The sequence below is a fragment of the Carassius auratus genome, chromosome 50 (assembly GCF_003368295.1).
Source record: "Carassius auratus strain Wakin chromosome 50, ASM336829v1, whole genome shotgun sequence".
NCBI classification, from domain to species: Eukaryota; Metazoa; Chordata; class Actinopteri; order Cypriniformes; family Cyprinidae; genus Carassius; species Carassius auratus.
The window spans coordinates 3,683,119-3,695,512 of NC_039292.1; the positions used below are offsets into that span (position 1 = coordinate 3,683,119).

The 12,394-nt window shown below is 36.6% G+C and overlaps 1 protein-coding gene across 1 annotated transcript in view; it reads left to right on the forward strand.

Moving 5' to 3' along the window:
• The first annotated feature begins 1,177 nt into the window (after positions 1-1,177).
• Positions 1,178-12,394, forward strand: part of LOC113066682 (uncharacterized) — a 672,150-nt gene continuing 660,933 nt past the window's right edge. Inside the window, exons 1-2 of the mRNA XM_026238634.1 lie at positions 1,178-1,391; positions 5,799-6,503. Of these exons, the coding sequence (XP_026094419.1) occupies positions 1,301-1,391; positions 5,799-6,503 (796 nt within the window). The 5' untranslated portion in view covers positions 1,178-1,300. The remainder of the gene's footprint in view (positions 1,392-5,798; positions 6,504-12,394) is intronic.

The window sequence follows — 12,394 nt, forward strand, 5'->3', positions numbered from 1 at the left end:
AAATAATAATAATAATAATAATAATAATAATAATAATGTTTCCCCTGTTTACTGACACCTAGTGAGATTGAAATAAACTTTCTTCAGGGAGATGGACCAAACAGATCTTAAATAACAGACTTTCAAATATTTTTATTTATTCATTTATTTATTTTATTTATTTATCATAAAATTATGAAAAATACAATAAAAAATATCAATTATTCCACACGTGTGTTAAAACTTAGGGTATTTTCTGTGAAATTAGACGATTTTTATCCATTTACTCCAATGTATGTGAGTTAGGGCACTGTTTTAAATTCAGTTATGCCAAAAATGGACATTTAAAAAGACATTTCTTTTCTAAATATTACACCCATCTAAACATTTCAGAACCCCCCCCCCCCACCACCACTGGCCCTGGTTCACTCTGTTTAACAAACTCCAACAAACAGCAGCCTCCTACACTTATGTGTAATGCTTAAAATATACTCTTACTTCATGTACATCATTTATAATAAAAACCTAAATACTCAGCATCATATCAGGGTCCAGATCACCCTGACGGGTTTGGGATAATTACTGTACATGATTACTTACTTCATTTATTACTTAAGGATTTTGTGAAAGCTATATAGAGCAGATATTTACACATACGCAGTACAATATCATGTTGATTAAATGTGTTTGTTCCTTATTTGTTGCAGGTGATGCTCAACATCTCTCAGAGCTGAGGATTGTGTTAATGGGGTATAGAAGAGCTGGTAAGAGTTCAGCAGGAAACAGCATCCTGAGCAGAGAGGAGTTTGACTTGAAGAGATCTGCTCAGTGTGTGAGGAGACATGGAGAAGTAGCAGACAGACACATCACTGTCATTGAAGCTCCAGGATGGTGGAGGAATTACACTGTAGAGGAGAGCTCTGAGTTACTGAAACAGGAGATTGTGTTCAGTGTGTCTCTGTGTCCTCCAGGACCACACGCTGTACTACTGATCATACGTGTGGACACTAGATTTAAAGAGACTGAGAGAGAAGCAGTGCAGGAGCATCTGGATCTTCTCGGTGAGAGAGTCTGGAGTCACACTATAGTGTTGTTCACTCATGGAGACTCTCTGTCAGACACATCTATAGAGCAGTACATTGAGAGTGAAGGACAGGATCTCCAGCGGCTGCTGGACAAATGTGGGAACAGATATCATGTTCTCAACAATAAGAACAGGAGCGACGACACTCAGATCAAGGAGCTGCTGGAGAAGATTGAGGAGACAGTGGCACTAAACAACGGCTGCCATTTTGAAATAGACAGAAAGATTTTACAGAAGATGAAAGAAAGAAGAAGAGAAGCAGAAGAGAGAGCAAAAGAACGAATGAAGAGGATGAAAAAACAGAGAGATGACATCAGATCACAGATGAGTGAGTCTAAAATTTATTTTTATGAAACTAGAGACACAACAACAGCACAGAAATCTAAGGAAGGTCATATGGACTGTATGTACAATAACTGCCTACATATTTATATAGAAATTATTTTAAAAGAAATACACATTTCCTTTCTACATATTCAATAATAAACTGTAGCAGAGATTTTCTGTCATGTTTCTAATCACTGTCAATTATGATATAGTTTATTATGTACTGTATATACTGTTTTAAAGGAATAATTTTGTAAAAACAAGCAAACAAACAAAAAACATAAATTAATTTCCCTTTAAACCAGTAAGTTCAACAATGCACACTGCTAGTAAAATGTGTTTTCTGATTCAAACAATAATATAATATATTCATAATAATACAGGAGATGAAACAGAAAGGCACTTGAAGAATAATGAAGGTCATCATAAGAAGCTTTTCCACAAGCTGAAGTATATACTAATATACAGACTGTGCAGAGAATCACTCATGCAAAACAAAACAGCATCATATTAGCTCACATGACAATTAAATAATGCAATAAACATTCAACAACAGAAGAACATAAAACCCAAACGTGCAGAACTGATAACAAAAACTATTAAAAACATGATTATTTAAACAAAATATCTTAAAATGTGAAATGTAATGAAGGGAATTCTGGAAATGTCAGTTTACAGTTTTTGACTGTCAATTATACGTTCATTTGTTCTGTTTTTACTTTTAAAACCTGTACAATCGACAGCATTTTACTGTAAAATTACATGAGATGTCTGGTTAGATCTTTTACAGTTTTTCCTTGTATATAGTAAGGGAACTTACTGTTAACTTAAGTTTTTTCCCCCTCTGTAGAATGTTTGCAATATTTTACAGTTAAAATTACACTAATTTTAGGCAGAGTATTTACATTAAATTCAGGTTTGCCTGAACTCGAAGAATGGAGACCCCTGGTGTACATATTGTATCCTTTTAAATAAATCTCAATAACTTAAAAACAAAAACAACAAATGATACAAAATAATAATAATAATAATAATAATAATAATGTTTCCCCTGTTTACTGACACCTAGCGAGATTGAAATAAACTTTCTTCAGGGAGATGGACCAAACAGATCTTAAATAACAGACTTTCAAATATTTTTATTTATTCATTTATTTATTTTATTTATTTATCATAAAATTATGAAAAATACAATAAAAAATATCAATTATTCCACACGTGTGTTAAAACTTAGGGTATTTTCTGTGAAATTAGACGATTTTTATCCATTTACTCCAATGTATGTGAGTTAGGGCACTGTTTTAAATTCAGTTATGCCAAAAATGGACATTTAAAAGACATTTATTTTCTAAATATTACACCCATCTAAACATTTCAGAACCCCCCCCCCCCCACCACCACTGGCCCTGGTTCACTCTGTTTAACAAACTCCAACAAACAGCAGCCTCCTACACTTATGTGTAATGCTTAAAATATACTCTTACTTCATGTACATCATTTATAATAAAAACCTAAATACTCAGCATCATATCAGGGTCCAGATCACCCTGACGGGTTTGTGATAATTACTGTACATGATTACTTGCTTCATTTATTACTTAAGGGATTTTGTGAAAGCTATATAGAGCAATATATAGCAATATCATGTTGATTAAATGTGTTTGTTCCTTATTTGTTGCAGGTGATGCTCAACATCTCTCAGAGCTGAGGATTGTGTTAATGGGGTATAGAGCTGCTGGTAAGAGTTCAGCAGGAAACAGCATCCTGGGCAGAGAGGAGTTTGACTTGAAGACATCTTCTCAGTGTGTGAGGAGACATGGAGAAGTAGCAGACAGACACATCACTGTCATTGAAGCTCCAGGATGGTTGATGGATTACACTGTAGAGGACAGTCCTGAGTTACTGAAACAGGAGATTGTGTTCAGTTTGTCTCTGTGTCCTCCAGGACCACACGCTGTACTACTGATCATACGTGTGGACTACATGTTTAAAGAGACTGAGAGAAAAGCAGTGCAGGAGCATCTGGATCTTCTCGGTGAGAGAGTCTGGAGTCACACTATAGTGCTGTTCACTCATGGAGACTCTCTGTCAGACACATCTATAGAGCAGTACATTGAGAGTGAAGGACAGGATCTCCAGCGGCTGCTGGACAAATGTGGGAACAGATATCATGTTCTCAACAATCAGAACAGGAGCGACGACACTCAGATCAAGGAGCTGCTGGAGAAGATTGAGGAGACAGTGGCACAAAACAACGGCTGCCATTTTGAAATAGACAGAAAGATTTTACAGAAGATGAAAGAAAGAAGAAGAGAAGCAGAAGAGAGAGCAAAAGAACGAATGAAGAGGATGAAAAAACAGAGAGATGTCATCAGATCACAGATCAGTGAGTCTAAAATGTATTTTTATGAAACTAGAGACACAACAACAGCACAGAAATCTAAAAAGGTCATATGGACTGTATGTACAATAACTGCCTACATATTTATATAGAAATTATTTTAAAAGAAATACACATTTCCTTTCTACATATTCAATAATAAACTGTAGCAGAGATTTTCTGTCATGTTTCTAATCACTGTCAATTATGATATAGTTTATTATGTACTGTATATACTGTTTTAAAGGAATAATTTTGTAAAAACAAGCAAACAAACATAAAAACAAATTAATTTCCCTTTAAACCAGTAAGTTCAACAATGCACACTGCTAGTAAAATGTGTTTTCTGATTCAAACAATAATATAATATATTCATAATAATACAGGAGATGAAACAGAAAGGCACTTGAAGAATAATGAAGGTCATCATAAGAAGCTTTTCCACAAGCTGAAGTATATACTAATATACAGACTGTGCAGAGAATCACTCATGCAAAACAAAACAGCATCATATTAGCTCACATGACAATTAAATAATGCAATAAACATTCAACAACAGAAGAACATAAAACCCAAACGTGCAGAACTGATAACAAAAACTATTAAAACATGATTATTTAAACAAAATATCTTAAAATGTGAAATGTAATGAAGGGAATTCTTGAAATGTCAGTTTACAGTTTTTGACTGTCAATTATACGTTCATTTGTTCTGTTTTTACTTTTAAAACCTGTACAATTGACAGCATTTTACTGTAAAATTACATGAGATGTCTGGTTAGATCTTTTACAGTTTTTCCTTGTATATAGTAAGGGAACTTACTGTTAACTTAAGTTTTTTTCCCCTCTGTAGAATGTTTGCAATATTTTAGTTAAAATTACACAAATTTTAGGCAGAGTATTTACATTAAATTCAGGTTTGCCTGAACTCGCAGAATGGAGACCCCTGGTGTACATATTGTATCCTTTTAAATAAATCTCAATAACTTAAAAACAAAAACAACAAATGATACAAAATAATAATAATAATAATAATAATAATGTTTCCCCTGTTTACTGACACCTAGCGAGATTGAAATAAACTTTCTTCAGGGAGATGGACCAAACAGATCTTAAATAACAGACTTTCAAATATTTTTATTTATTCATTTATTTATTTTATTTCTTTATCATAAAATTATGAAAAATGCAAAAAAAAATATCAATTATTCCACACGTGTGTTAAAACTTAGGGTATTTTCTGTGAAATTAGACGATTTTTATCCATTTACTCCAATGTATGTGAGTTAGGGCACTGTTTTAAATTCAGTTATGCCAAAAATGGATGTGACGAGTGGGGCGGGGCCGAGAGACGTGGGCACGAGGAGTGAGGCCAGGTGTAGTGATTGGAGATGAGCTGCACCTGCGCCCCACCACCTGTCTCGAGTCCCACGTAGGAGATGGAAGGATATAAAACTGGAGCGACGACCGTGTAGGACGAGAGAGGACCAGGCCTGGGATATTATTTTATGTTTTGCTTTTTATTTGCGCGCACCAGTCGGCCGTGAGGGGCTGGTGCGCTGTTGTGTATTTATTTTGAATAATTAAAATGTTTTGATTGTGCGCCGGTTCCCGCCTCCTTCTTCCGGATGAATATGGAGTTTTTATTATTACAATGGACATTTAAAAAGACATTTCTTTTCTAAATATAACACCCATCTAAACATTTCAGAAACCCCCCCCCCCCCCCCCTCCACTGGCCCTGGTTCACTCTGTTTAACAAACTCCAACAAACAGCAGCCTCCTACACTTATGCTTAATGCTTAAAATCTACACTTACTTCATGTTCATCATTTATAATAAAAACCTAAATACTCAGCATCATATCAGGGTCCAGATCACCCTGACGGGTTTGTGATGATTACTGTACATGATTAATTGCTTCATTTATTACTTAAGGGATTTTGTGAAAGCTATATAGAGCAGATATTTACACATACGCAGTACAATATCATGTTGAATAAATGTGTTTGTTCCTTATTTGTTGCAGGTGATGCTCAACATCTCTCAGAGCTGAGGATTGTGTTAATGGGGTCTAGAAGAGCTGGTAAGAGTTCAGCAGGAAACAGCATCCTGAGCAGAGAGGAGTTTGACTTGAAGAGATCTGCTCAGTGTGTGAGGAGACATGGAGAAGTAGCAGACAGACACATCACTGTCATTGAAGCTCCAGGATGGTGGAGGAATTACACTGTAGAGGACAGTCCTGAGTTACTGAAACAGGAGATTGTGTTCAGTGTGTCTCTGTGTCCTCCAGGACCACACGCTGTACTACTGATCATACGTGTGGACTACATGTTTAAAGAGACTGAGAGAGAAGTACTGCAGGGGCATCTGGATCTTCTCGGTGAGAGAGTCTGGAGTCACACTATAGTGTTGTTCACTCATGGAGACTCTCTGTCAGACACATCTATAGAGCAGTACATTGAGAGTGAAGGACAGGATCTCCAGCGGCTGCTGGACAAATGTGGGAACAGATATCATGTTCTCAACAATCAGAACAGGAGCGACGACACTCAGATCAAGGAGCTGCTGGAGAAGATTGAGGAGACAGTGGCACAAAACAACGGCTGCCATTTTGAAATAGACAGAAAGATTTTACAGAAGATGAAAGAAAGAAGAAGAGCAGAGGAAGAGAGAGCAAAAGAACGAATGAAGAGGATGAAAAAACAGAGAGATGTCATCAGATCACAGATGAGTGAGTCTAAAATGTATTTTTATGAAACTAGATTCACAACAACAGCACAGAAATATAAGTAAGGTCGTATGTACAATAACTGCCTACATATTTATATAGAAATTATTTTAATAGAAATACACATTTCCTTTCTACATATCCAATAGAAAACTGTAGCAGAGATTTTCTGTCATGTTTCTAATCACTGTCAATTATGATATAGTTTATTATGTACTGTATATACTGTTTTAAAGGAATAATTTTGTAAAAACAAGCAAACAAACAAAAAACATAAATTAATTTCCCTTTAAACCAGTAAGTTCAACAATGCACACTGCTAGTAAAATGTGTTTTCTGATTCAAACAATAATATAATATATTCATAATAATACAGGAGATGAAACAGAAAGGCACTTGGAGAATAATGAAGGTCATCATAAGAAGCTTTTACAAGCTGAAGTATATACTAATATACAGACTGTGCAGAGAATCACTCATGCAAAACAAAACAGCATCATATTAGCTCACATGACAATTAAATAATGCAATAAACATTCAACAACAGAAGAACATAAAACCCAAACGTGCAGAACTGATAACAAAAACGATTAAAAAGATGATTATTTAAACAAAATATCTTAAAATGTGAAATGTAATGAAGGGAATTCTGGAAATGTCAGTTTACAGTTTTTGACTGTCAATTATACGTTCATTTGTTCTGTTTTTACTTTTAAAACCTGTACAATTGACAGCATTTTACTGTAAAATTACATGAGATGTCTGGTGAGACCTTTTACAGTTTTTCCTTGTATATAGTAAGCGAACTTACTGTTAACTTGAGTTTTTTCCCCCTCTGTAGAATGTTTGCAATATTTTAGTTAAAATTATACAAATTTTAGGCAGAGTATTTACATTAAACTCAGGTTTGCCTGAACTCGAAGAATGGAGACACCTGGTGTACATATTGTCTCCTTTCAAATAAATCTCAATAATTAAAAAAAAGAAAACAAAGATACAAAAAAAAAAAAAATGTTTCCCCTGTTTACTGCCACCTAGTGAGATCGAAATAAACTTTCTTCAGGGATATGGACCAAACAGATCTAAACATTTCAGAGACCCCCCCCCCCACCACTGGCCCTGGTTCACTCTGTTTAACAAACTCCAACAAACAGCAGCATCCTACACTTATGCTTAATGTTTAAAATCTACACTTACTTCATGTTCATCATTTATAATAAAAACCTAAATGCTCAGCATCATATCAGGGTCCAGATCACCCTGACGGGTTTGTGATGATTACTGTACATGATTACTTACTTCATTTATTACTTAAGGATTTTGTGAAAGCTCTATAGAGCAGATATTTAGAGATACGCAGTACAAAATCATGTTGATTAAATGTGTTTGTTCCTTATTTGTTGCAGGTGATGCTCAACATCTCTCAGAGCTGAGGATTGTGTTAATGGGGTATAGAAGAGCTGGTAAGAGTTCAGCAGGAAACAGCATCCTGGGCAGAGAGGAGTTTGACTTGAAGACATCTGCTCAGTGTGTGAGGAGAAATGGAGAAGTAGCAGACAGACACATCACTGTCATTGAAGCTCCAGGATGGTGGAGGAATTACACTGTAGAGGAGAGTCCTGAGTTACTGAAACAGGAGATTGTGCTCAGTGTGTCTCTGTGTCCTCCAGGACCACACGCTGTACTACTGATCATACCTGTGGATATTAGATTCAAAGAGACTGAGAGAAAAGCAGTGCAGGGGCATCTGGATCTTCTCGGTGAGAGAGTCTGGAGTCACACTATAGTGCTGTTCACTCATGGAGACTCTCTGTCAGACACATCTATAGAGCAGTACATTGAGAGTGAAGGACAGGATCTCCAGCGGCTGCTGGACAAATGTGGGAACAGATATCATGTTCTCAACAATCAGAACAGGAGCGACGACACTCAGATCAAGGAGCTGCTGGAGAAGATTGAGGAGACAGTGACACAAAACAACGGCTGCCATTTTGAAATAGACAGAAAGATTTTACAGGACATTGAGGGTATAAAGATAACAAAAGAGCAAATGGACAAATGGAGTGAGGACATCAGATCACAAACTAGTGAGTGAAATCATAAACTTGTATGAATATTTTCCACACAGTCTCAGATGTGTTTCTACCTAATTATTTTAGAGCTTTTCAGGTGAAAGTGAAAGTGACATTCAGCCAAGTATGGTGACCCATACTCAGAATTTGTGCTCTGCATTTAACCGATCCGAAGTGCACACACACAGAGCAGTGAACACACACACTGTGAACACACACCCGGAGCAGTGGGCAGCCATTTATGCTGCGGTGCCCGGGGAGCAGTTGGGGGTTCGATGCCTTGCTCAAGGGCACCTAAGTCATGGTATTGAAAGTGGAGAGAGAACTGTACACTCCCCCCACCTACAATTCCTGCCGGCCCGAGACTCGAACTCACAACCTTTCAATGGCCAGTCCGACTCTCTAACCATTAGGCCACGACTTCCCGCTAGATGTAGTTTAAAATAGTTTAAAGTGTCCATCACACAGACCTCAGGTCAAGCTCTGACACTCACTCATGCCTCTTACAGTCTTAATGTTTCTCAGATGGTTTCCCATCCAGATACTGAGCAGGTTCAACACTTTATAACTTTATTAGGAAACCAAGCAAGAGCTGCAGGGTCAAAATAAACAATTTGTACTTTGTAATCATATAATGCATGAGAAGCACATACTTCTGTTTCTAATACATGCATGCATATCCTCATCTCTCCCTCAACTCCCCCTGGTGGCACTTCTTAATGAACAGGCTATATAAGTGAACACAACATCTCACAACACTCCCTGACCCATTTAGAGTTGACATAAGGTTGACCATCTGAATGAATTACAACCACATGAACTGATGTGACTGGATAAAAGTGTCTGTCAAATGCAATCATGTTAATGTTGTACTATTGATCTGCTCTCTGTTTTCATTATTACAGTGAGTGGAGATGATGGATCTGATTCATGGTCTCTGGGAAGTTCTGCTTATGGTTCATTCAGATCACGATCAGGAGCAGACACAGTTTTTGGATCATTACGTTCCAAAGATTCATCTCACACAAGTTATGAGTCAGGGGCCATAAAACGACATAACAGCATTGAATTTCCACCACCCAACAGTGAGTGTTTTTTTTATTTTTTATGTTTGTTTGTTTTATCATTTCAGTACATTCAGTACTTCTTTTTTTATAAAAAAATATTTTTTTCTAGGCTTGATTTTGTTTATGGGGTGCAGTCTAACATGTGTTAATGCTTTGTAAAAAAAACAAAAACACATTATTTTTCACATAATTTACCTTTATTTCACACCGCTCTGTCCCTTGTAATTTGAACTGTTTTTATGAAGCCCCCCCCCCACCGGAAATACATGATTGGTTAGCCAGTCCAGTGTGTTGTGATTGGCTAAACCGCCAGTGCTCGTCTGAACATCCCGGCCCTCACCTTAGCAGCATGTGCTCTGGTTGTAAATATTGGTATCCTCTATACTGCTCCAATAGCATGTTCCTGCACAACCGGAGGCTGCAGTTTCATCAAAAACTAGGGTCCTGGAACTGCAGCCTCCGGTTGTGCAGGAATACCCTTCTCATATTGCTTATCAATTTGAGCCCAATTGAGACATGGAGGATATTACTGAAGATAATCATGCAGAACCTCTGCAAGCACGACTTTAATGGTTTGTTTTTTGTTTGTTGTTGTTTAATACTTTTAGATATGCTGCTATTTGTAAATGTTACTGCTTCAGTTAGCTTTTAATATACTGTAATACAGCAAGGCATCCGCATGCACATCTATGTATACAGCATCTCATAACTATGTGAAAAGGAGTGTATTCACTGAACTGATGATCTGAATGAGAGAAGAGAGAGGTGCACAGCGTGTTCAAAGCAGGGCGACATGAGGAACATTAGAAATTTTTGAATCCATTAGAATCATTTGAAAACAGAATTGCGATTTATATATGAAAAGATTTTTACATGAACCGCTAGTTTTCACTTCCTCTTCTCTAAAGCAGCAGAACATGGCCTCACCCCCTTTGTTGCATGTTCCCAGGGGCATGGGTTTATCTGGGTTTGTGACATAACGTACCCAGGAAGTAACTCGTTTATTGTCCTATATGAACGTTTTTGTAGGCATTAAACTGTCAGAATTTTAAAAGATGATATCTCTGTTTGCATTGAACTTTCAGCGCTGCAACTTTGCTGATTTGTTCATGCTCAAACAGCAACATTACACAATAACTAATGTTAAAAAAGTGAAATCGAAATCAGCCACCCCTTTAAGAACTCATGTTTTCCATGAATACCATCTGTTTTGTTGTGAAATGGTGACATTTTTTAAATAATATATTGTGTATTGTGCAAGTGTTAAATGTCAGAATTTTGTTAAATAAAAATAGAAAATCTTTTTCTGATTTAATTTTATTTTCCCCAGTGAGTGGAGACGAGCGGTCGGACAGTTGGTCTGTGGGAAGTTCTGCTTACAGTTCATTCAGATCACGATCAGGAGCTGACAGCGGTTCAGTTTTTAGCTCATCACGCTCAAAAGTCTCATCTCACAGCTCAGGATTCGGGTCTTTGCGGTCCATCCCTGAATCCATGGAACATTCAGAAACCAAAAGAGCACTTGGAAAGCCCAAGATCTCAAAGCTTTTCCCAAGAATATTACAGAAGCGTGATAAGCATGCAGAAGACACTAAGAAAACTTGAATGATATCACTGAGAAATAATGAATGAGAAATTGTGCCTTTTATAATGTTGACATCATAATAGTTAATGATATCTATTACTAAGGTATATGAAACAGTTTTAACCTTAAGTGATGTCTAAGTTAATTGTAGATTTGTAGGTAGGTTTTTTTTATTCAGAAATGTGTTTATTTTGTAACTTTATAAATGTTTTAATTTTTAATCATAGATTTATGTACATACACACAGATGCATAGAATCACTGTTCCAATGCTTTGCTGTCTACTGTTGGCAAATTGATGCTGTTTATGATTTGTAGCTTCTAATGCAGCATCCTAAACATCAAGAAGTGCTCTGCTAGAGATCTGCATAAATGACTAAACCACTGCTTACAGTTATTTCCAAGTTACTGGGTCACTCTAATAAAGCACAAAGATTTATGGAACAAGTACAAAGTTTTAATTTATAATCATACAGATATATAGTTATATTTAAAATCAGAATTTCATTGTAATGCATTCTGGGATTGCATTTCTCATGAAGGATAGATGTTCACTGCCTCAGAATGAACGCTGTTGTCTATTCACTGGATCACTGTGTGTGTGCAGGACGTGGTGAGGAGCTGGTATGCACGTTTACCCCCCATCGTACAGAACACAGAGCAGCTTGTGAACAATGCAGAGGCGTGACACACACAGGGATGATATGGATCATTGTTGACTTTTTCTGAAAAATACATAAAATAAGGATATTTTTGGTAAAAAAATAAAATAAAATAAAAAAATAGACTAGAATTGTTCCATTATACTGCACAAAATCAAAGTAGCATAGATCAGTTCAGTGTTTCAGATATATCAGTCTGCGTGTCACAAAGCCATAAATTAACCACTAGAAAGAATAGGAAAACATAAGGATCTTTTATGAATATTGTTGGTCCTGCTGTTGTGTTTTGGCAATCATTCAGCTCTGAACATCATGAACAAAAGCAGATGACAAAGTTAAATAGTGTGGTTAAATAGATGAGTAGAAATGGAGGAAAAGAGGATAAACTGAGACAAATGGTTCCATATGAATTGGCACGCTTGTAAAGCTCAGGAAATGTGGATTTCGAATGCCGTTGCCTAGCATCCATCTGGGAAATCTCCGCTCTCTCCCCAACAAAATGGACTTCT